Raw genomic sequence first — 25741 nt, 5'->3', positions numbered from 1 at the left:
GGTTAAGAACACTCACTGCTGTTCTAGAGGACCAGTATTCAATGCCTAGAAACCCATCCACATGTCAGCTCACAACCATCTTCAACTCTAGTTCCAGAGGGATTCAGCATCTTCTGTCCTCTACAGGTACTGCATGCATGTGGTGCACAGACATACAAACAGACAAAACACTCATATACATAAAATCATACACAATAAAATGGTGTAATATAAATATTCTGATTTAATAAAAATAAATGTCTCAATTATTTACAGAGTTGTTTGCAACAAAAAATAGGTCTACATTTTACTTATGTTTCTTGCAATTTACATAGCAAAGTCAAATACAATTTTTCCATGGTTAAGAGTTTTATATTTTTATTTTCTGCAGTTAAGAAAATCAAAATATAACAAATTTTAAGATATATTCGATTATGTACAAATTACAGCAGCTATACCTGCAAGTTATTTTAAAATAATTATAAGCTGTGACAAATATATATTATGAAAATATATTCTAAAAGCAGCATACCAACCCATTTAATCTGCATAAATTTACAAATGGAAACAATAAAGATTACAGGAAATAATGAAGTAGTGTGTTCACTTTATTCTAAATGGAGGTATCCATTCTAAATATGTACAGGCAAGTGCCAAAATTATTGGTTCCCTTTAGCCATTTTCATTTGTAAGTTTACTAAAAAATGTGAAAGGGATATGTCAAAACTGAGTATATTGGAGACAATGTCCATTTGTTGAGCACTAATCATTGTGCATACCAATTCTGTACTGACCTATTCATCAGACAATATGTTTGCGATTCTTTGGATCTTCTCCCTAAGGGGCCACATACCCTTCTGTCTGTGTGGATGGTTTGTTTTCTTTCTTGTTCTCATTCACATTTCTGTCACTAAGATTCTCGGGATTTACATTAGCATATCTTCTTCCGCAGGACACCATGCTTCCACACACGGGATGGTAGAAAGTCTGACTCTATTCCCCTTGGTCACAATGGAGGCAGTATTTAAAAATGTGCCTAGAAGGTAGGGAGTAATATTCTCTCCTGAGGTATCTCATGTGGATTTTTCCCTGTATTGCTTGAACTGTCCCTTTGCATAATGGAAGTATCAGCCTCCCAAATACCTGAATTTTAGCTGTATATTTTTTCAAATTGATTTTTGGTATGAAAATTCCTGAGATAAGTATGTCTAGCGCTGTTTCCTGAGACTGTCCCCTCTTACTGAATATTGAAGGGGCTTGCTAGGCTAACTCCTAGATCATCCCTCCTTCTTGAATTTCAGCTTACAAGAACTCTCAGGTTCTGAAGTCATAGACCACACATGGATTACCACCGAACACAGCATTGCAAATTTTGTGAATTCTACTGTCTAATTCTAATTTTCTTCCAGGTCTTTTTTCTGGGTTTACCTTGTCCTGATGGCGAACCTGATTCCTGAACCTTATGAAGAGTTAACATTGCTAGGACAGTTGTGGGCTGGCTGGCTGGGGAAACGAAAGTAAAAGATTTGATTTGTAAAAACAACACAAATATAATCACTTTACTTTTGAGTAGATCTTTGTAGGGCCGAGTATCACATTTAGAATTTACACTCAGCTATATCTTTAGCCTTGTAATACTTTTATTAAGTAGAAATAGTATTTGCAATAGTAAATTATTTTTTGTTAATGCTCAATGACCCAACACCTTCAGTATTTTAATTAAATTTGTCAGGAACCTGCACAGGTGGAATTTAGGTGTATGAAATACTTAAGCTTCCAGTAACTGCATAATTTAATTTAAAACTTTTACTAAATAAATGCCTATTAAATAAAACTCTAGTTATATTACTATAATTAATGGATTAAGAAATTAGTCTAAAATTTAAAGTATTTGATACATAAACATTTGTCAATAGTGCATAATGACATCTTGTCATGTCTACTTGGCACTTTTCATTATTGAAGCTGGTTCTTTTCTCTGAAAATATGTAATTGAACAATACTATCAGTCATAAGTTTTAGTGTTAAAAGTCAACATTAACAAATTGCCTCCTAGAATTCTTATTCTGAATTTTAGAATTCTACTATTTCTGAGACTGTGGGGTAGTGGGACACACAAAAGATAATTACTCTACATTCTGTCAGCTCAGTAATTTCCTGTAAAAATATATGTTAGAAAGGAGATATAATATAAAACCTACACTGTAAACTTATCTTTAATTCCACGAGTTTTAAACAACTAGTCCCCAAAACTAACACATAAATTTCTTAGCCAAAATTATTGTGCTGTAAATGTCTCAAAGGAGCTCAAACAATCAACAATGAAAATTAACGTGGAACTAGTCATAGAAAGAATTAAAACATGACAGTGTGAGCCAATGGTGGTAACACAGACTTGTAACTTCAGTACATGAGATGTAACCCCAGGAGAATCAGGTGTCACAGGTCATCTTTAGCCACCTGAGTTTCTGGGCTGTTTAGGGTATGTGAGGCCCTGTCTTACAAAAAACAAAAGAAATAAAAACTGATGTTTCAATTTGTGTGTGAGCATACCTGTGTTTAAAAGCATAAGCTTTTAATTATGTGTTGTAGGCCAGTATTCTTGGTACTCATTGGTGATTCGTAGGTAGACAATGGAAATCAATAAGAGGCTTTTGGTGAACTTTAAAGACGTGATCCTGTTATGTTTTGAGTTTGTTTGTTTTTGTTTTTTGTTTTAACAAAAATAGGAATTTGTACATAGACAATGACCACCCCAGTTCTGGAACATGGGTTTTAAGCATGATCTACACAGACTAGACAATGTTGCCTTGTCACAGTGTCTTCTTACAGGCAAGAGCCAGTTCTCCAAAACAATCTGCTCTTCTTTTTCATCCTTCATTTTCTCCTTTATTGATATCCTCTCCCACTGAAATAGTAGACACAACGACATTCTGACTTTGAAATGATACCTCTGTTTCTGAGGGCGGGGGTTTATAGAGAACAACCGCAAGTCCATTGAAGAATATGGTGATAACTTTACAAGTAACACCTAAATGCATAATGGAACAAAATAAAACCAAAAAGTCATGCTTTGGACCTTTACTAATCAATTAATAATAGTTCCTAGTAAGTAATTCTTCACAAATAAAAAACTTCCTATTTTAAAGTAATGATTATAATGAATAGTAATTATACAGTTTTAAATTTTAAATTCTCTCACAAGAGAGGCTGAGTACGAACAATTGCACACACATGTAAATCACAGCATTCATATGGCAGAAGTAGGAACATCACATGAGGCCAATCAGGGCATTGTATAATGAATTGGACAGCTCAAAACAATAATAATAATAATAATAATAATAATAATAATAATAATAATAATAAATGAAATATTGTATATGATTTAATGTGTATGCAATTATTTTGTTTCTAAAAAATAAAAACAAAAACATACAATAACAATTATTCTATTCTTGGGGATAACTACAAAATTAGTGCTGTGTGTTATGTCAGTAATTCTTAGCTGATATTTCTTTGCCCATTTTTGTTTTTCTTTTTGAGATGCTATTTTGCTATGTGGCCCAGATGTAGTGATCTCAGCTTTATGGGAGCTGCAACTATAATGTGCAACACTGTGCTCAGGCTTTCTATCACATGTTTACACATTTAAACTTGTAAATACGTACCATGTTTATGGGAAGGAAAAATCAATCAAAATCCAATAATGAAATAAAATAGGTCACCACTTTTAAAATTGCATAAAATACAGAAATTTTGTGTCAGAAATAAAAAAAAAATGTTAAAAATAAATAGGTTACAGAGCTCTTAGGCAAAGAACTGGATATGAATTAATCATATTTCATACTTACCTTAATGTATCCTGCCATATCTGCTAAAAACATGATCTATTCAGATTTACCATATAAGTTTAATTTTACTTTAAATAATTCTTTTAAACCCAACTACATAAAGATCAATTGCTTTCTCCCATGGTATTCCACTTTACTAGTCTTACAGTGTCATCATTCAATGGCTAACTTCCTGTTTGTTTATCACGCAACTTTATTATAAAGCATCTGAATAGCAGGAATTTTCCTGGATCTAGCTAAGCCTTACTTAATTTGTCTCAAGATCTCTGACCTGGACAACTGTCTCAGTGCTTGTTGATTTGTGTTTGAAAGATTTGTGTTTTAAAATTATGCATCTTTTTAAACGCATTTTAGATTATAATACAATTACAATATTTCTCTCTTTCCTTTATTCCAAGTCCTCCCACATATCCCTTTTTTGTTCTCTTTCAAATTCATGGCTTCTTAATGTTTAATTGTTATTACACACACACACACACACACACACACACACACATATATATATATACATATATATGTATATGTTTATATGTGTGTGTATGTATGTATGTATGTACATATATGTATATTCCTAAACACAACCTGCCTGGTCTGTATGTTTTGGAAGCATGTTTTTCACAACTGACCATTTGATATTGGATAACTGGCTGTTCCCTGGGAAAAAGTATCCAGCTCTTAACACTCCTTAGTTGCCTGTCGTTCTTTGTGTAAGTTTGAGGCCTAACAACAATCTAAATATTTGTCCTTATATCCACAGTTAATTATAGTCTTCACCCCTCTTGAAGGAAACATTATGATCAAGTTAAATAAAATTAATTTTAAGTTAATAGGTAAAAATTATGATTAATTTTATCTAGACTAGTTAATATTTGCTCTCAGTGTGAGATTACATTATTTATTTATTCAGTAGATGGTGTGTTTCTATAATTACAAATTCAGACAGTATACTGGCTTATATGCAGAGTAAAAATGTACCTTAAAATGCATTAAAATGATAGCAATAAAAATCAAATGACATTTATACATTTTACATTTCTCTCTATGCTTACATATATGATATATATATAATTATATGTGTATGGCATATATATGTATATATACACACACATATGTGAGTGTGAGAGAGAGAGACAGAGAGAGACAGAGAGAGAGAGACAGGTGGGGGAGAGGGAGGGAAAGAGAAAGACTCACTCATATCCCAAGCTGGCCTTAAGTTCACTATACAGCCTAGGTTGGACTCATGCTCATACCTATCTGGTCTCAGCTTCCCATGTTCTAGGATAACAGCTATGTATTATGATGTCCCACTAAGGGTTCTTTATATTTAAACATTGTAATGTCATACACTGATATGAAATGTTTAACTGTCAAATTGTTACATACTTAAATATATACTATTCTTCCTTAACCTTATCTTTAATTTATCCCTTAACCAAGAATGTATAGCCTATCATCAACAAAATTAATTATATCATGGCAAAATCACTTAGATGACCATTAGTGCAGTTTTCCTAATTATCTTTTATCTTTTTCATATACTTTCTGAAAGTTTGAGAGAAATTCTTCTAAAAGCAATATTAAAAACCACATGGCATGGTATATGAAAATGAAAATCTTCCTCTTCCTATACCTAAGGAGATTGACATCTGTGGAAGCCACTCGAGCCTCTGACATCATGCTGAGTGGCTTCATTTTGCTTCAGACCTGCACGATGGCCCCACAGGATGGCAACCTGAACACTGCACCAATACTAGACCATATGTAAGTCACTAATGAGACATCCACTTACTTATAGCTACTAGCATATGTGCCATCCTGATGTTGTCATAAATCCAACATGCTCCTTTTATTCCACATTCGTTGACATCCCACAGAACACATGTGCTGTCTATTGTGACTCCAAATATAATTGGCCCAGGTATCGTGCCTAGAGGAATGAAAGTAGTAAGGATATAGCTTATAATATAGATTTCAATACAAATAAATATACATACATTTATATAATGCAAATAGACTTTACTCTATCCATATACATTAGCCAATTCATATCTAAGTCAAAGGGATATAAAAAAATCTAGTCAAAATGTTTTAAATAATTATATGTAATTATATATTTCTAATCAATTTTTAAAAGTATTTTAGTACTAAGGTCAGTAAGATGGCTCAGCAGGTAAGTGCACATGCTTTCAGGTCTGGTAATCTGAATTGGATCCCCAGAACCCATGTAGTAGAGAGACCTCAACTCTTGAACAAAAATAGTTTATATTTCAAATAAATCAGGTATTCCCTTTAATGTTATTTCTGCAGTGTGATTGGAAACAACAGATAACAAATCAGACACATGAGATGTAAGTCACTGTATTCTTATTCATGGTGAAAACTTTTACCAATGAAAACTATGCCTCTTTATCCTTCATCATTTACTTGGTATGCAACATATACATAACTTAATATATATATATATATATATATATATATATATATATGTAACATATATATGACTAATGTAACATATATGTAATACTAATTAACTAAAACAGCACATACTAATGTTTTTAAATAACATACCTAACAAACGAAGAAGCATGAACTGCACTCCCAATGCTAAAGACCGTTGTCTCTGATTGACACACCTGCAAACATATTCAAAAGAAATGAGAAAAAGGTATCAGGGTATATTTTAATTATAGGCACACTTTCATATTGACATCAGTTTAGCATTTCTACTAAAGTAGATATTGTGCAAATTAAAATATTTTTAAAATCTTATAAGTAAGTTATCCTGGGATTACAAAAGATAAATATTATCAGAGGTAAAGCATTACATATAACAGCAAAAAAAATCACTAGCTTCTGTGAATTTCAACAAAGTAAAAGGGGGAAAAAGCATCCAATTACAATATTGATTTTTTTATAAAACCCCTAAATAAATTAGGAGTAGGAGGAATGAACCTCAGCAAAATAAAAGTCACAAATGACGGCAAAAACACGTGTAACCTGTCGATGCTCCGAGATTGGGAATAGAAAAGGATGCCTATTCTCAGTGTTCAAAATTCTGTCTAGAGAACTTAAGTATCAAAAACAAAGAAAAGACATACAAATTGGAAATAAAGAAACAGTCTCTGTTTTTAGATGGTTACTCCATCTGCAAAAAAGCCTCCACAAACAGAACTATTCTCATGAATAAATGAAGTTAATAAATTTGAAGATATAAGATCAACATTATCAATCAGTTACATTTCTACTCATGAAACTAAGAAAAAAGTCTCACGTACAATGACATCGAAAAGTAATTAAATATCTTGGATGAAACAAATGAGATAAAACTTGTGGATATTAAATTAATGTGAAACTGATGTTGGAAGATGACACACATACAGACAGACATCTTAATGTTCATGAATCAAAATAATGTTGTCAACATGCCCATACTATCCAAGGCAATTAGAATAAAATCTCCATCAAAATGCTAACAAAACATCATAAAAATAGAAAACATAACAGTCATATGGAAAAGACCCAGAATAGCTATACTCATTTTTTTAATAAGAACAGTGTTAGAGGCATAATATTACCAGATTTCAAACTACAATAACAAAGCTATAATAATAAAAACAGTCTGAGTCTGGCATAAAAATGTATACAGAGATGAACAGAACAGAACACACATATATGTATAGTCAACTAATGTTTCACAAGGATGTCAAGAACACATAGGGGGAAGAATACCGTATTTTATAAATTATGTTCAGAAAATTGTATACTCTATATTTACCTGCAAAATAACGAAATTGGACCATTATCTCAAACTATACAAATCACATTCAAATTGATTAAAGACTAAACACAAGTACTAACCCTGTGTACTGTCCTTGTTAAAAAAAAAAACATAAAATTCTTGATTCATTTTAGCAATGACATTTCTGGCTATCATACCAGACATGTAAGCTAACAAAGCAACTAGAAGCAAGTAGGCCCGTCCCACAATGCTTCTTCACAGCAAAGGAAGCAAAGTTAAGAGTACAGAGTATAGGAAAGCACTGGTAAATGAGGCTTCTAGGAAACACTTCATTCAAAAGAAATCATAAACTCAAGCAGCACAATAATGAGAAAAGACTTCCAAAAATAGAGAAAAGATCTCAATAGACCATTCTCTAAAGAAGACACAGCAATGACCGAAAGCGGTGTGGAAAACCATATCAAAGTCAGTAGTTGTAAACAAATGCCAGTCAAGATCATAGGAGAAGCAATCTTGCTCCTTTTAGTTCATTTCTTATGATAAAATGAAACAAAATGTTCTTGAGGAAACAGAGAAAAGGAAGCCAGTGTAAACTACCAAAAGAAAAGTCAGATGATGCAGACAGACCAACAGACAGACAGCAGTTTCTCAGAGAAGTTAAAATCATAAGTAAAATGTGACTCAGAACAATGTCAAAGATTGCTGCCCTTCTTGTTCACTGCAATCTTATTAACAATAGTTAAGCTATCGAACAAGTCAATCATCAAATGAATGGACAAAGAAAATGTGGCATATGGTATCATACCACACTAGGAAAGAGAAGTCACACCATTTGTAGAGAGTGAATGACCTTACAGTATTTTGTGCTGAGATAAAACAGACTAAATCAAAATGCTGTATGATTGCATGTTCCAACTCATACATGGATCCTGAAGTATCAGATTTATTAGGAAGTAAAGGATAAAGGGAAGGCTGGTAAAGAAAGCTCAGTGGGTAAAGTTGCCTGCTGCCAAGATTAGTGACCCAAGTTCAATTGCCAGAATAACAGGAGTGAAGGAGAAAAACGACTCCTGAAAGATGTCATATGACTTTTACACACATACCATGGTATATGTGTACCCATCTAAATGCACACCAACACATAAAAATTTAAAATATTTTTGAGGTGTAGAGGGGAAAGTCATGATTGCAGGAGGCCAAAGTCAAGTGAATGGTTCAATTCTTGCAAAAGTGGCAAAGTTTTAATTATCCAGGTTAAATTCTGGAGATGGAATGCATAGTGTGGTGACTGCATGTACATAAAGAAAGGCAGAACCATCTATCTCAACTATGTAGCAAGTTCAAGATCACCTGGGCCTATATGAGACTCTGCATTAACTCCTGATTCCCTTCTCCCCCCAAAACTTGTATTATATATTTGAAATTTGCAAAGAGTGGATGTTACTCATTCTTACCACATGTGTACACACACATTAGAGGTGACCTGAGAGATGATGGATTAGTTTGTGGTAATAATTTTATGTCGTATGTGTATTTCAATGTATTGAATAGTAACACATACAGCTTTAATTGACTAGTCATTGCAATGCGTCTGGAAGGCAATTAAATTAAGCTAGCATTTGTACTGAAAGCCTTACTGCCCTGCCATTTTAGTTAGGGAGTACAGGTATGTAACACTATACTCCTGCTAAAACAACAACAACAAAAAAACCAAAAAACAAAAACCAAAAAACTTCTTTTGTACCACTATTACATAAGCTTCAAATACTATTACTTCTAACATTGAGACTGAAATAATACAGATGGGATAAGGATATAAAGTGAGGAGACAAAATACAGAATCTGGATTCAATAATAGTAATAAATATTTCTTTACTGACTGCTCGACGACAATAATGTCTGACATCACCACACAGAAAAGTCATGCGAGATACAAAAAAAGGTGACTCCTCTTTCTAAGCAAGTATGTAAGCCAGGCAGAAGGGCACAAGCCTGTAATCCCAGCAGTTAGGAACTAAGACAGAACAAGAGTGACTGCAGATTCAAGGCCAGCCAGTGCTTGATACTGAAATGTTACTAAAACTACAAAACAACAACAACAAAACTATAAGTACAAACAACTAAGCAGTTAAAAAGTTAGTTATATAATTTGTGTTTCTTTTTGCCAAATACCTCAAATTCCCAGGTAGAGCAATGCTAACATTTAATATCATTTACAAACTATATACTGTCCACTTATTAAAAATATGAACAATAGTGGGTTAATGTTAAAAGTCAATGTACTAAGAAAGAAGAAGCCTAGTGTTTGTTGGAAAACAGGCAGAATACTTTCAGATGGAAGGTAGAGACTCTTGAAGAGCAGCCTTAAAGAGGAAAAAAACAACAATGAGCAAAAACCACCAGCTAATGCAGAGATGACAGCTAGCTTCTTGGTCTTTTGTAGGGAGTTGACAACTTATCAAATTTCCAGTGCACATTGGTCATGTGTGAAACCCACAAAGGGACAAATGCCAAACACTTGCCACATGGGCAACAGTAAGACGTTTTCTATGTTAGCTTCTTTAAACCTCAGGCACCTGGGCTTCTATGGAGTCTGAGAGTTCAAGATGCACCAGGCACGTATTGCTCGAATCAATAAAAGCCTACTTGAACCTGTAAGTTCACAATATGCTTTTCTAGGAAATGCAAGTTCTTGAGTGCCATGCTTACCTTAATATAGACACAGTTATAGGAGTACCTGCCATAAAGGTAAAGATAACTGTAATGAAGAAAATGCCAAGAAATACGGGCAAGTTTGTGCACCGAGTTTTACATTTTCCAGCGTTAGCTTCAAAATCAGTAGTTTCTGCAGTAGAAGTGATTTCTACTTTCCTTTCAATACAGGAACAATTATAATATACCTGAAATTTAAGCACAAAAATGTCAAAGTTGTTGTACACTTTGAAATTATTTTTGTATCACCTTGTCATGTCCTAGACTATAGACAGCTGACAGTGCTGAGAGTCATTAACCCTCATAAGGAATGAAGCAAATTCTAACAAGCCACATATATGAAATACCTGTATTTGACTTCGTGGCTATTACTCCAACTTGTAGCCAATTAATGGCTCATGACATAAGACAACTTGACAAGGATAGAAAAGTGACACACTTCCTCATGTTTTGCATACATCGCTTTCAGTCGACCATAATTGCCCAGATAATGTCTTCCTTCTAACTCTTCTTTTCCATTACAGGGGAAACAGAGGCATCCATGCTGGCAATCTCATTATGTGAGCTAGTTTGAAAACACTATAATTTTGATAAGTGCCATGGTAAAATTACCTTCTATGCATAACAACTTTCACAAATTGCTGCTTTTAATCACAACATTTTAAAGACAATTTTCTGAACGTTAGATCTACCTTACAGAAAGCAAGTTATCCTTTTTATAGCATGTGTCTGATAACAAAAAAGCATATTAATTAGCATATTGGTTATTTCTCATATGCTTATATATAGACATATAGGCACAGATGTGTGCCTAGAGTATCATAGCATTGTGAAAGGTAACACAATGAAAAATTACATTTTATCTGAATAGAAAGACGATCAGATATTTAGAAACTTTATTAAGTCCTAAAGGTATTGTATATCTCAATGTTTATCTTTAATGTAAACTTTTTACACATTTAAAACATCAACAAAAATCGTAGTGAGATGGGAAATAAAAGAAAGCAGTATTTTTCAGGGTTTGAAGGGTAGATTCTTTCTCTGTAACAATTGTAATACCAGTGGTGTTGATTTGGGAAGAAAAAAATATGCAAACTATGCTCTAAAATGTTTTTATTACATAGGAATAATAAGGTGTACATTTAAAAATTAAGTCACTCTTAAACACTTTAAAATTTTATGACACTTATTATTTTACTGTGGGCGAGAGAGTTTGATGAGTCACAGAACACATTCAGAGGGAAGGCGACAATGAGTGAGAGTCTGTACCTCCACCATGTGGGCACTGGGATTCAAACTCAGCTCAATTATAATTGAGCAAAAACAAAACAATATAAAATGGTAATATAATTGCCAGCAAGAATTGCCCGAGACATGAGAGAACGGGTCTGAAGAGACCAAGTCTGTGTAACTGGAAAAGGAGGGCAAGCAGAGGGAAAAGACAGAGTAGCTCACTAGGAGAGTCAAGACAACAATCACAATACACAATTCACATTACTTCATCGGGGTAAAGAGGAAACCTAGTTACCTTTGGTTTCCTGTTTGAAACTGAATTTAAACAACCTGCAAAGCAGGGAGAAAAATATTGGATTCCATCACTTCCACAGAGTGGGTAATAGTAGGACCTCAAACAGTTGCAATTGGCATTACAAGGTGCAGTCAAATTCCCCATTTCTCCTGTTCTGTAAATAAGACAAGATAGATGAGGTGAGATTTTCTGCGACATAACACCTAAGGAACAATTCAGAAGCAGTAGTATTTTGCCCGTTGTAACATTTAGTTAGCCACTCAACATGTAAGTACTAAATGGATAAAACACAATGTCTGCTTTCCCATGAAATTTAGTGTACAGCTAACCTACCTCTAGCCATAGACTGAAGTCCATGAGGAAAGGTGCTGTCTTATCCATTGTCATGCTCCATTACTCAAAACAAGGCCTAAATATCACCCATGTCAGACACATTGTTGAATGAATGAATGGGTGGGGCACTGGGGAAGCACACTCAATTAAAGTAAGCCTTTAAGAGTAAAGTTGTCAACTAAAAGGTATTAATAGCTTTCACAAAAGAAAAATGGAGTGAATGCCTCAGTAAATATTAGGGTTTCCTGGCAACAAACAGCTCTTGGTTCTACTGATTATCCATCAGATGGTTCGCAGTATCCCCTACTACTACTAATGTTGTAAGTAGCTTTTACTTTAATTATGGCAATGAAAATATACTTACATTTAGAAATCTGCAAATATATTCAAAAAGTAGACAGCGTTTTAAATAAAAAGGTGAATAAAATCATGTTGTTAATCCATTAATATCATTAGAAAATCTCTTTCTTTGCAAAAAGTAAATTTCCTAATTTCAGACGTGGTAATATTTTAATTATGTCCTCTCTTCCTGTCTGTAAGAAGTCCTAATATCAGGGCACAAAAGTCCTAATATAAATGGTCACAGAGGTTCCAATATAAAGACTTATTTCAATCCAAGATGATTCCTAGGGCCTCACCATTCCCAGTGCCATTCAACAATGTGTCTGAAGCAGGTGATAAGTGTGCCTTGTGTTGACTAAAGTGAGCATGAAGCTGAATAGGCTAGAATCCAGGGATAGAGGTAGATTTATTGTATCCTAATCTGAGATTATGTTTTACAGATAGCTACAGATGCATTTTACAAACTCCAAGGCAGGACAATTAACATGAGGGAAAGTTTGAAGAAAAAACCTGGAAGCTACTTCCTAAGTGAGCCTTAAAGATGAACAAAATGTAGCCAGACAGTGGATAATTAGGAACTAGGGAACACAAGAAATGGAAGTGGTATTTGAAACAGAAAATGAAAAGGTATGTTCTTGTAAGAAGTTAGAGACAAGATTAACAGTTGCCTCGGGGGGCCTCTAAAAATCAATGACCATTTGTTATACAAATATATGTTACATGCAACAATGATATTGTCAAAAGCTAATCAAAATGTTTTCTTATGCACATGGTATATATGAATGCGTGTATACATGTTTGCATCTCTGTATCTGCACATGTGTACATGTGACAAAGGCTAGCACTGAGTACCTTTCTTGATTACTTTTCTAATTGAGACTAGATCTCTCACTAACCCCAGAGATCTCTGATACAGGCTGGTCTAGGTAGCCAGGTTGCTCTGGTGATCCACAGTCTCTATCTTCCAAATTATGGACTTAGATTTGGACCACCATGCTCATCCAACATACCCATGGATTCTCACACTTGCTCAGCAAGCGCTTCTTCTCTAAAGTTGTATGAGCTTGAGGGAAGGAGATAAGTCATAACATCCCAAACAAGTGATCAGAATATAAAGAGAAACTGAAATACAACGTGATTATAAGAAAGATTGGGGAAAACCTTTGAACATAGAATCAGTAATATTTATTTATTCCTAGATGGTGAAGCATCATTTTAAGTAACTCAAAGCCACTCCTACAGTTTAGCAGAGGAGAACCCAATTCTGAGGAAGAGGTAACTACTATGGCTTTATACATATTAAGAGTCTCACATTAATGGACAACTGATCAATGGTTAGAAATCTTATCCATTTTCATCCAGATTTAATAAAAATCATGATAATGACAAAATCTGCCACATAGAGTATAAACATACCTCACTATCTGATACTATGACACACATCGCAAAATCTAGCTATAACATACATATAATCTCATACTCTTTTGAGTATGTTTACAATTTTATTTTGGATTGTATTTTTGGCTGTGTATTGAGGTTGGATACAGCTGATAGTGGGAGGTAAGTGGAGGTCTTGGGAAGTAGCTTACTTACTTCATGATTGCATAGTGAATTTCAGATATGTTATTACAAACAGAGTGGTAGAAACATAACTTAAAGAGGAAACCAGAGCCAGAGAAAAGAGAGAAAGCATTATTCTTGCAACCATACATCAATACTTTCTTGGGAGGTAAAATATGTAAACCAGTGGACACATCAAAGTATTTGAATATAATATACCAAACTAGAAAATAGTGGTACTTAAGAAGTAAGCAAAGAAATTTGTGAAAGAGGCGGATCAAGGAAGAAGGTAGAAAACTAGTCAGCAGGAGGTAAAAGAAAATGGAAATCAAAAACTAGATTTTATGATAATAGAAAAATTGAAAAAGGGCACAGGCCCCAAGGTGGATGACCTGAGCCCATATATTAGGAGAGAATCAGTTTCCACAAGCTGTTTTGATTTCCTTGCACATATATACACAAATAAATTAATATGTACAAAAGATTGTAAGCAATCTGTCCTCCTGAATGGAGTATCTCCTTGTGTAGCTGTTTTCTACAAAATGTTGCCGTGTGCCTTTGTCAAACACAATTTTATTATGAAAGTATTCTAGTCTCTGTCCACAAAAAGCTTATAGTGGTCAACAGATAGGAGACTAGAGAAAATCAGTCCTCGCAACTCATACTAGGACCAAAATTTTTACCATTCCTTCAATTTAAAATTTCCAATACTTAATTGTCATAATTTCCAAGCACACATTGAAAATATTCAAAGTGTAAGATGGCCTTATGCAAAACACAGCAGGAATAATGGAAAAATCATATTGCCTATTATCAGTCAATTTCTCTGTATTTTATAAAAATTTGCCATGTGATGAAAAAGAAATTATTAGTAGAAAACTTGTAAGTGTTTATGATATAATTTCTTTCTTCCTTCCTTCTTTTTTTTTTTTCCTTCTAAGATAGGGTCTCTTTAAGTAATCCTGACTGTTCTGGGACTTGCTAAGTAGACCAGGTTGGCCGCAAACTCTCTCAGATCCACTTGCCTCTGCCTTCAAAGTGCTGGATGAAACATGTGCTTGTGAACCTGTCAAGCATGTGAACCATACCTAGGTTGGCAGGTATAATATATTTTCAGCATTTCCAGTTTTTTCCCTATTTCCAGAAGTGTAATTCAAATTCCCCTCAAACTGTTGGCTGAAAAAATGGCCTTCATTTCTGTTATCATGTATACCCTCAGTAGTGTGTCCTTTCTCCCTCCCCCGCCACCTACACTGCCTCATTTGCTTCTCTCACACAGTGGTATATGTTCTCTCCTATTCCTCCTTCTCAGCTCCTTAAAGCCTTTAACTTCCAATTGCTTTTAAGTCACAAGCCTTTCCTACTTACAGTAAAATAAAACTAAAAAGACATCTTTTAGTGACTGCTACAGAACTTTCTAGAGCTCCAGTTACATAACCTACGTTCATTTGGTGTTTTGTTTTCCAATGTCTGTTTTAGAGTAAGAGTTTACTGTCTCTGTAAGAGGAAGCATGAAGATGTTTGGATTAAATGTAATGGAGCTTAACCAAACACTGATTTAGAGCACTTGGCATCATATTAACGCAAATGACAGACATGTGAGCATAGCAACAAATCAATATTATTGTTATTGGCAAACGTTTCTAAACCAATGTAGTGTCATGTCAATATTACACAAAACTATGGAATCTTATGTGACACCTCCTTCAAAAGCCACACCCAGACACAGTGACAGAAAACACAGTGAAAGTTTTCTGGGGCAGCTCACCTGCCTGATCTACCCCTGCTGGTGTAGGACTTGAGAACAAAAGAAACCTGACCAAGAAAACTGGTTAGAGGGAGAAACTTATCTGCAGGACAGAATAATAAGTTATTTGTTTTTCTAAAGTAAACATAAATTTCAAAGTGAATAAGAACAATCAGTATGATGCAGGTTTTAGTTTTACTTGAATGTATAGTTTGGTATAGTTTCAACTGAAATAAGAGAATTTCATCATCAAGAATAACTATTTTTAAATGTTTAAGTTAATAGGAAAATAGAATGTTAATGTCTCTCTAGGATGTTGCCATAGTCTTCTCTTTGTAGCTATAACAAAATGTCCAAGGTGAACAATTAAAAAGACAAAAGGTTTGCTTAAGACAGGGAAGAGTACTGGAGGACGGGAGGTCCAAGCAAAGGGAAGCAGGACCTGCTTGGTCTCTGATGATAGATGAGGTCATCAAAGAATGGGTTGAGAAGACAAGCTAGCTGAAGTCCTTTTTGGAAAAACATTAATCCTAAATCTGGGACCTTCTAATCATTTCCTAAAGTCCTTTCCTCTAAGCACCATTTGCACATAGATCTGGGGATTGCTTCCAACAGACAGGCTTTTGGGGAATACATTCAAACTCTACCATATATGAATCCTTACAAGAGAAACTCTAATGTTCTATTTCTCTTTGAATCCCTCAGCCAAACACATCGCCCTTAATCTGCTTACTTACTGAACACCCACAGCTTTCAAGAGGACACTAAATATTCAAATTAAAACAAGCAAAAAAGCAAGACAAAGTCCCACAGTGTTACACTGAAAGAAACGAACAAAGGATGTCTATATGTTTTAAAAAGGCAATTCCTAATCATGTATATTGAGAAAGGAAATACTTGCAAATGCACACATAATTTCTGACAGGAATATAAAAAGCAATGAAATATATTTACCCATTATATGATTCAGACACACCAGCAAATGGCTCATTTTCACATTTTGCATAAATAAATACAAAACTCAGCACAAGTGCTACTCCAGACGTACATAATGCAAACTTCATTGTATTTTTACACTTCATTTTGAATTTTGAAACAAGAACACCACCTAAGATTTGACCAAGAGCAGCTCCAGGAATTAAAACAGCCCCTAATGAGAAGTAAGATAATGAAAAAACATACAGTTATGCTCAGTAACTCATACTGACAGCTGGCAAACATCAAAACCAGCATCACCATGGCTTCTACAGATAAAAGCATTTACCTGACATAAAAATACATGCACACAAAAAATGCCATCAATACAGGCAGTGGAAGGTTAATCCAACTTAAGTGTTAATTAATATATTCTTAGTCTGGTCTGGTCTGTCATAAATTGTTACAGAACTCTGATTTCAGAGAATCAGAAAATTCTACCAAAAACTTCAAAGTGTGGGCTATCCAAAATAATGTACTCTCCTAATCAAAACAACATGCTTACAGAGAATCAGTGTACTAAGTATTTTTTAAAAAAGTCTTTTACCTCCAAGTGTGGCTGCAAAGCTTGATGTTAATCCGAATTGATTTTCTATAAATTTAGGTAAAAACGTGGCAAATCCCGTAGTAACTAATGCTTCAGAAGTAGTTGACAAAACTAAACATATAAAGACTGTATTCCTCATCAAATTCTAAGAAAAAAAAATACAGTTCAAATGAATACCTGTGATTACAGCACAAAGTGTAGCACTGAAATACAAACATTTAAACTACAGTGTTTCTTCAGGCAGAAAAATATAATTATGGTTAATGATGCATGTACACACGCACACAAGGAAGTGCATGTGCATGCACACACACACACACACACACACACACACACACACACACACACACGAGTACATTTGTCTGTGAAGCACCTAGAGATTTGACAAATGATTTACTACCTGAGTCATTATGCCTTTATTGCTCTCAAGAGCCCAGCAGAGGAAGTAAAAGCCCATTTGGAAAGGCTCCATTTTTCTTGGATTATTGTAGATGTCTATGCTATAAATCCACCTCTTACCAGACCATTTAAAAATATAAATTCCTGAATCCCCTAAGTGGGTAACTTGAAACTGATCATGAATGAGTATTGTTTCATAATTAAAGTAATTAAGAACCTGTTTTAGTTAGGGTTTTACTGCTGTCAACAGACACCATGACCAAGGCAAGTCTTAACATTTAATTGGGGTTGGCTTACAGGTTCAGAGAGGTTAAGTCCATTATCATCAAGGTGGGAGCATGGCAGCAGCTAGGCAAGCATGATGCAGGCAGGGTTGAGAGTTCTGCATCTTCATCTGAAGGCTGCTAGCAGAATGCTGGCTTCCAGGCAACTAGGAGTAGGGTCCTAAAGCCCATGCCACAGTGCCACACCTACTCCAACAAGGCCACACCTCCAAATAGTGCCACTCCCTGGGCCATGCATATACAAACCATCATAGAACCTTTCATACAAAGATAAGTAAGCTTATATAGATATCTATATTGCCAATTCTTTCATAATAATATTAATGTATAAGCTTAACACACCAAATTTCCAGATCTCATGAATAGATGAGACTATTGGTCATATAATGGTGAGCATAGCTGCCTGCTAAAGATAGATGAAACTAACACAGAACCTCTCAGCTTTCAATAAACAGAGGAAATAACCTGAAACTACTAAGACTATGGATGGATGATCCAAAAGGAAGAAGGTTTAAAGATAGCTAAATTTAGTGAGAATTGATCAATGGATGGAATAATGGAATTAGCATGGAAAAACAAACTACGTGTTCACGAGGAGCCACTTAACATTTACACTGTCAATGAACTAAATCAATTATTCTATTCCGGAGCTCAAAATCACAAAAGTTACATATAATAGCTTCAATAGTAATAAATAAGAAGATACGTTATAAAATGATACCAGTGTGTATATTGTTTACTTATATGTGTATATAATATATATACAAGTGTAAGTACTGCATTCCTATGAGACACTGGTTAAAACTTACCCACATACAAACACACACACACACACACACACACACAGAGAGAGAGAGGGAGAGGGAGAGAGAGAGAGAGAGAGAGAGAGAGAGAGAGAGAGAGAGAGAGACTTCTAGTTTACCTTTACAGCAGTTGGAAAATCTCTAATACTTTTTCCAAAATTTTCATCTGTGTGTTGAAAGGAAGTGCTATTATTTTGATGAGTCTGGGAAGTTTTGCCAGCTTGAATTTTTGCTGTCCCTAGGGGGAGGGGGAGTAAATGTGCTTGTTTTACTATTTAATCAGGTTTTAAATATGCTTACTCTTTAATTGATATACATTCTATGGGTACATAAATGCCACCAGAATTCAGTATTTTTTTTTTTTCTGTTAATTGAGAGGCCAAAACCTACTCCATCTTGGGACCAGCCTCCATCTTAAAAAAAAAAAAAAAAAAAAAAAAAGGCCTGAAAACTTGGCCTGCAGCTGAACTTGAGCTGCACCCATGTACCAGGAAGGACCCCAAAGCTTGTCCTTGGCTAGAGTTACTCCCTAGCTACTTCCTCACAACAGCTAATCAAGGATTACTTGGATTGTTTCATATGTATCATATGTACTTTCAGACCATTCGTTATTGTATAGTCTTGCTTCAGAGCACCCACCTGCCAACTTATAATAGTCATTCAGTTAGATGCTTGCCAGGATGGACCCCCATCACTTGAGTCCTTTTTCTAAAAAACCTTGTCCTGATGAGAGTTCAGGGCTGTTTCACCAAACCATCCCATGGGTCAGTGGTGAGTAAGCCCAAACTCGAGTTTATAATAAAGAGAGACTAACATGATTACACTGGAAACAGCTTCTTGGTGGTCTTTTGGAGTTCATGAAAATAATAAAATTGTGTAAATATCTATGCCTGTAATCAAGATATGCTAACGGCTAGTATTCATTATCATGCATGAAGGATGCCCAGGTATGACAGATCTGTTCTATAATCTCAGCACTTGGCAGGATGTGCCAAGAGGACGGGCAAGAATCTGTGGCCAGAATCAGCCTGGGCTGACATCTTTTCTGAAAATTAAAAAAAAAAAAAGAAAAGAAAAGAACATACCCACCAACAAACCAAGTTCCTATCCATCTAAACATTAACATTAGTCAGTGAATATTAATTTAATGACACAGTTTTGTTCTAAACATTTATTATTTTTCATATGAAGTATTCTGTTTATTTTGGCATTGCTTACAGATTAAAATACATGTGTGACTGTCCTTTGTTCACTAAAACAATAAATAAGCAAGTGCTTAGAAGAGGAAGTAATATTTGCTGTCTGCCATCATGGCTCTCTGTGAATAGATTTGAGATAAGCTCCCCCATGTGGCAATATAATAAGGATAGCCTAGGATGGAAAGCTACCAATGAGTTCACCTGGTTCCAGTGTGTCAAGTGTTATTCTTTCAAATTCCACCTCTTCCACCTACCTCGACCCACCTCGCACAGTGCTCAATACACCTCTATATCCTTTCACCCACTTCCAAAATCTCAGTTACGAAAAAAGTAAATGCCTTCAAATTTGAGAAAAATGCTTTAGAAACAAGATCTCATAAAAATGAATATTCATTTCTACTGAGATTTTTCCAGACTATCTAATATTGAAAAACAGTTTATAAATTAATATACGGAAGAACTACTTTGAGCATAATTGAAAGAGTAAGTAGTAGTACAGTTAATAATAATTAGCTTGAATAATTTTACAAAGATTGGTCCTTGAAAATTATTGACGAACTGCATTATGAAGTAATAGTTTGTGACTGTGTCTTGTATGTACATAAGGCAAGAATTACAATAAAATACAAGGACAGTTTTAGTAAAGCATAGTACATAGTACTCACTAAGTGCAAGTGCAAATTAATGAATATTAATTTATTATTACTGATTTTTTTCCAAGAAGTTAGATTTCAAATATTTGCACTGGTAAGCATGAACAATGATTCTAGAGTTCCTATTAATCATCTTAAAAACAACTGACCTACATGTACAGTAAAGGTCTCTGAAACTAAAGGAGATGGATTTACCTGGTAAATGCTTTGGAAAACAGGAGAAAGGTATTATCAAAGACCAAGCAAAGAGCCAAGCTAAAAGGAATCCAATCCACCAAGCTCCCAACCACCGGGGGTCATCCTCAGTCAGATCAGAACTATAAGGATACAGGGAGAAAAGAGTTATAATTCATTCAGTACTAATTAGCGCTCAGTCATAACAATCACATGTCTTGTAATTCAGGTGCAAAGGGGTAGGCTCTTACTGTATCTAAAATTGTAAGGAAGCCATCACAATAAGTTAAGAAACATGCAGACATACAAGTACAGCAAGATTTAAGAATAATGGTCCAGAAAGCATCATAAAACAACAACCATGGAAGACTAAACAGATGAGTCTATGGTTAAGTGTATTTACTGCTCTTGCAGAGGACCTGGGTTTGATTCTCAGCACCAATATGGTAGCTTATAACCACCTGTAACTCTAGTTCCGAGAATCTAGTGCCCTCTTCTGGCCACTGCTGGTACTAGGCATGCAGGTGGTACAGAGCCACATATGCAGACAAAATGTTTCATAAACAGAGAATAAAAATATGTAAATGTTTTAAAGCAGCAAATACGGAATCATGGTTTAAAAATTTTAACAGTAAATATAAACATGACAAATACTTAAAAGCTTACAGAATTTCAATATATTGTTTAGTTTTCTTTTTCTTTTATTTATTGTAGCAGACCAAATACATCACATAGCAATCCACTGATCTATGCTAAAAGTCCCATATACTTGAAGAGTACTTCTCTAAATTATTATTTTTAAATTTTATGATAATCTCATAATTTAATATCAATAAGTGTTTCCCTCAGACATATCATTCTGATAGTCTTCCCCTGCTGTTAAAATGCATGATTTTCAAAGTTGACTATCCTTTCTCATGGACTGTCCTGTTGAATATAACTATCTGCAGATCTGAGTAGGATAATACATAATATAATGTAACAAAAAATGTGAGGTATACAATATAAATAATGGATAAATAATATTTAGTATCATTATCTTGACTTTCTTGGTTATAAAAGCAGCATAGTTATATTTTGTTTTTTTTATAATATTATCTGAGCTATCAGAGAGCCTTTTATCATTCAGATACTCATAAGACAATTAATGTTATCTATCTGCAACTAAATCTACTAAGAAGCTAATTTACTAAATCATTATTCTTGAGTGACACAAAGGGTATATAAAGTATTTTTATAAATCACCAGTGATTCTATTAGACATCCTTATTTATAAATAAATACATTATTATGCTAAAAGACCCTGGAAGAAATGCAGACACAGTGAGTATCATATAGTGCACACTGTTTTACTTCCTAAAATTCTTCATGGCATTTTGAATGAGAAGTGAGGTTCACTTTATTCCAATAGGATACAAAATTAGAAGAAAAACAGATAGTGCCTTACCTTTGTCCAATAGCAACATCAATGTACATTTTTAACAGCTGTCCACCCAACACATAGCCAATGGCAGGGCCTAGGATTGACATGGAATAGCCGATACCTAAGAAAAGATCAAAAGGCATTAACAATAGTCGTATAGACAGCTTTGCTCAACATTGTAACAACAGGGAAGAAAAATAATTCTAGCAAAGAAAATTCTTAATGATTAAAGCTGTATCAAAATTACATATATTTATATAGATATATAGATATATTATGAAATATAATATGGTTAACAGTTATGTCAAGAAGCCTAAAAATAATGTCTTACTATAAAACTACATGATTATAATAATAAGAGTTAAAATAAACACATAATTACAAATCTATGTATATTGTGTAACTAACTAATGGTGAAGTGGTACATGTACTGTTTTCCTCTTAGCAATAAATATTGCTTACAATCTCATGATAGTAAACAAGGTAAAGCAGCCTTTCCACTCGGAAGCCTCTTAGATAGCTTTCTTTATTTTACTCTATAGTGATTCTAAAACCTAAGTCAGCTGATGGGTTTAGTTGTTGTTTGGTTGGTTGATATTGCTTTATTTTATATTTTCCAGACAGGGGCTCTGTGTAACCCTGGGTGTCCTGGAACTCACTTTGTATACAAGGCTGGCATGGAACTCAGAGATCTACCTGTCTCTAATTCCCAAGTGCTGGGATTAACAGCATGTGTCACCACTGCCCAGTGATAAGTTAATTTGAAAAACAATCCATTTACTATTAGACACTATTCCTAGTGAGTTCTCTAACAGTAGGGGTAAGCAGCTTATTTCGGGCTATAAGATATTTAAAATGTTGCCGTATATAACAAAGCATTTGCAAAAAAAATTATTGTATTTACATCTTTTAAAATTTTATGTACTGCTAAATTTCTTATGTGTACACATGCAAATATACATGCAAACACACACACACATCAAAACAGTTTTGTTTTTCAAACTAAGCATACATCAATGGCAAAAGAACTTAGGTAACTATTAGATCACTCGTATAGTCTCCACTATAAAGGTGATGCAAGGTAAAATAAAAAACTTATGTATATTAAAATACAAAATAGCCATGTTTCTAAATTTAGAAAATGGGCTAAAAAACCTTAAGTATATAAGGTGTCCATAGATGCACATAAATTATCATGGTCAAAATTGTTTGTGGGCAGAAAACCATGATTTAAAAACACGCTAAAAATGTGCTGGATATGTTAGTATGTGCTTTTAATTCCACAAGGCAGAAACAAGAGAATCTCTGAGTTTCAGGCCAACTTGTACAACCATTGCAAGCTATCCAAGGACTACCTAGTTAGATGCGGTCTCAACCCTCCCCGCAAAATGCTAGAAATTAGTCATTTGTAAAGTTTTGGGGTGATAAACTATTTTTCAATATTTCCAACTGTATGGCAATAATCACTTCTACGGATGCATCATAACTTTTATAGAGATGTAAATGCAATTACAGAAGCTTCTCTGTTGGGATAATCTCAACAGCCAGGGCTGACTTGCAGTCACTGTACTAATGATTCCCCTAATATACAGTAATATACAGCAAAACTCAGGTGCTAGTAATTTACAAAACATTTAGACACGAGGCCTTCTATTGTCTGGTGCTAGATTTCAAAGAAAGAATTAGAGAAAAAAATGGCTTCAAAATGAAAATTTCCATAGTGTTTTGGGCAACTAGTATTTTTTTTTTTATGATCTCTTGTCCCATCCTTATAAGATATAAGAAGCCTCTATACCCTGAGTCAAATCCCCTTGGGGTTTACATCATCAAAGCAGAAGCTGCTGTCCTGGCTCCTCCTATTCAGGAATGTCAGGATAATCCTGTTCAGGATAGAGCACTATAAAACTATCATGCATCCCAGTAACTGACTTGATAGCACGGTAAACAGTTATACACAGTGCAATCATATTTATCTAAATGAAGTGCCTGTGGCATTACAACTAACTTGGTATTGTTTGTTTGTCTTTTCCCCTGAGCAATAGGAAGGGAAACTATATTAGGTAAGCGACAATTCTCACAAGATGATACCAAGAGTTCACTCACCTATATATAAAGAAGATTTGTGTGTGGGCACAGATTCATCAATAAAGGCTGTTCCCAGGGTGTAGAGCGGAGTTCCTCCAGTCCCCAGCAACAATTGTCCCAGGACAAAGACATAGAAGTAGTTAGAAAGCAGAGAGGATGAAGACACACATCTGGTGCTATTCCTCGTTAAGCACGTATCTTTAGTGGGAGGAAAAATGCAAATTTAAAGTTCAGCTAACACCGTAAATATTTATTTACAAATTACATTCACCTAAGGTATCTTTTCCAATTGCTTCATTTTGATTGCATTTAACACTCTTACAGGTATATATAAAAAACAACAAAATAAGCATCTAAGTTATTTGAGAAAATTTAGGAGTTACTATCATGCCAAAATTTAGAACATAAAGAAATAGTTTTACTTTATGTTTGGATCTAAAAATTTAAAAGGAATTCCAAATCTCATTTAGCTCCTGAGTTAAGAGGTCAAGATGTAGGTTTATGAGCTCATGGAAATGTTGTGAAAGACAGGATGGACTAAAAATAAGAAAACAAACTATTAGAAACAGAACAGGCAAAGAGAAAGAAAGGCTGGAGGACTTACAAGGACAAAAAATACACTTGACAAATATGGATAAGTAAGAAAAACATCAAACCCTAAGACCGAGACCCATGAGAGCTGGAGTCAGCACAGCAGTAAGCCAGAACCTGGTACTCATGCAGAGAACCCACGTCCATTTCCATCACCTACAGGGCAGCTCACAAGGGCCTCTTCTGACCTCCACAGGCACCAGGCATGTTTGCGGTGCATAGACACACAGGCAGGCAGAAAATTCATATGCAGAAAATACAAAATAATTTTTCAAACTTTTTTCAATAGACGCAAATGGCGAGACAGTAAGTTACAGACAGGAAAGTCATATAAAAGCCATCAAGCAAAAGCATGATCAGTTTTATTTTTAGTTTTTCTTTGAATTATCTCTAATCTACTCTGTCCATAATTTCAGGAGGGGGGCAAGAGGGAGAGGAGCCCTAAGTTTCTAAATTGTATCTTATTCTGAGTTGAGACATGACTTTCCAAGCAGACCCGACTATTACAAGCTTATAAAGACTACAGTCATCCCCTCCTGCAAGAGTTAATCTATCTGAACCCCACTGCTCGGCCTGCTCACACCTTTTTCTGAGTTCTCACTGAGGAAGCAATGTGTTTCACATACCTCTCTTCAAATAGGAGCCAAAATCTGAAGCTTACCAGACTCGCCACCCGGGAGCTCTCACTCAGCTTAACAACCCCTACCACGCAGCTGCACACAAACCTCGATTGCTGAAACAGCCCTGCTTTCCTGGCCTCTACCAGAGTCAAGACTTTCTCTTTGTCTTTTCTCTCTTCCTCCTCTGGGAAGCC

At 34.8% G+C, this 25741-nt stretch overlaps 1 protein-coding gene across 2 annotated transcripts in view; it reads right to left on the bottom strand.

The window, feature by feature from the left end:
• Window positions 1–205: 205 nt before the first annotated feature.
• The window catches only part of Slco4c1 (solute carrier organic anion transporter family member 4C1), a 47131-nt gene continuing 21595 nt past the window's right edge, over window positions 206–25741 (bottom strand). For both annotated transcript variants that reach the window (XM_034521800.2, XM_076914693.1), the window contains exons 3-13: window positions 24355–24534; window positions 22276–22372; window positions 20850–20971; window positions 18922–19040; window positions 17317–17461; window positions 16749–16944; window positions 11813–11966; window positions 10282–10472; window positions 6402–6466; window positions 5623–5760; window positions 206–3010 (exon numbers count right to left, since the gene is read on the bottom strand). In XM_034521800.2, the coding sequence (XP_034377691.1) occupies window positions 2850–3010; window positions 5623–5760; window positions 6402–6466; window positions 10282–10472; window positions 11813–11966; window positions 16749–16944; window positions 17317–17461; window positions 18922–19040; window positions 20850–20971; window positions 22276–22372; window positions 24355–24534 (1568 nt within the window). In that variant the 3' untranslated portion in view covers window positions 206–2849. The remainder of the gene's footprint in view (window positions 3011–5622; window positions 5761–6401; window positions 6467–10281; window positions 10473–11812; window positions 11967–16748; window positions 16945–17316; window positions 17462–18921; window positions 19041–20849; window positions 20972–22275; window positions 22373–24354; window positions 24535–25741) is intronic.

The sequence above is a fragment of the Arvicanthis niloticus genome, chromosome 17, assembly GCF_011762505.2.
Source record: "Arvicanthis niloticus isolate mArvNil1 chromosome 17, mArvNil1.pat.X, whole genome shotgun sequence".
In the NCBI taxonomy this organism is placed as follows: Eukaryota; Metazoa; Chordata; class Mammalia; order Rodentia; family Muridae; genus Arvicanthis; species Arvicanthis niloticus.
This window is presented reverse-complemented; position numbering and strand designations above follow the sequence as displayed.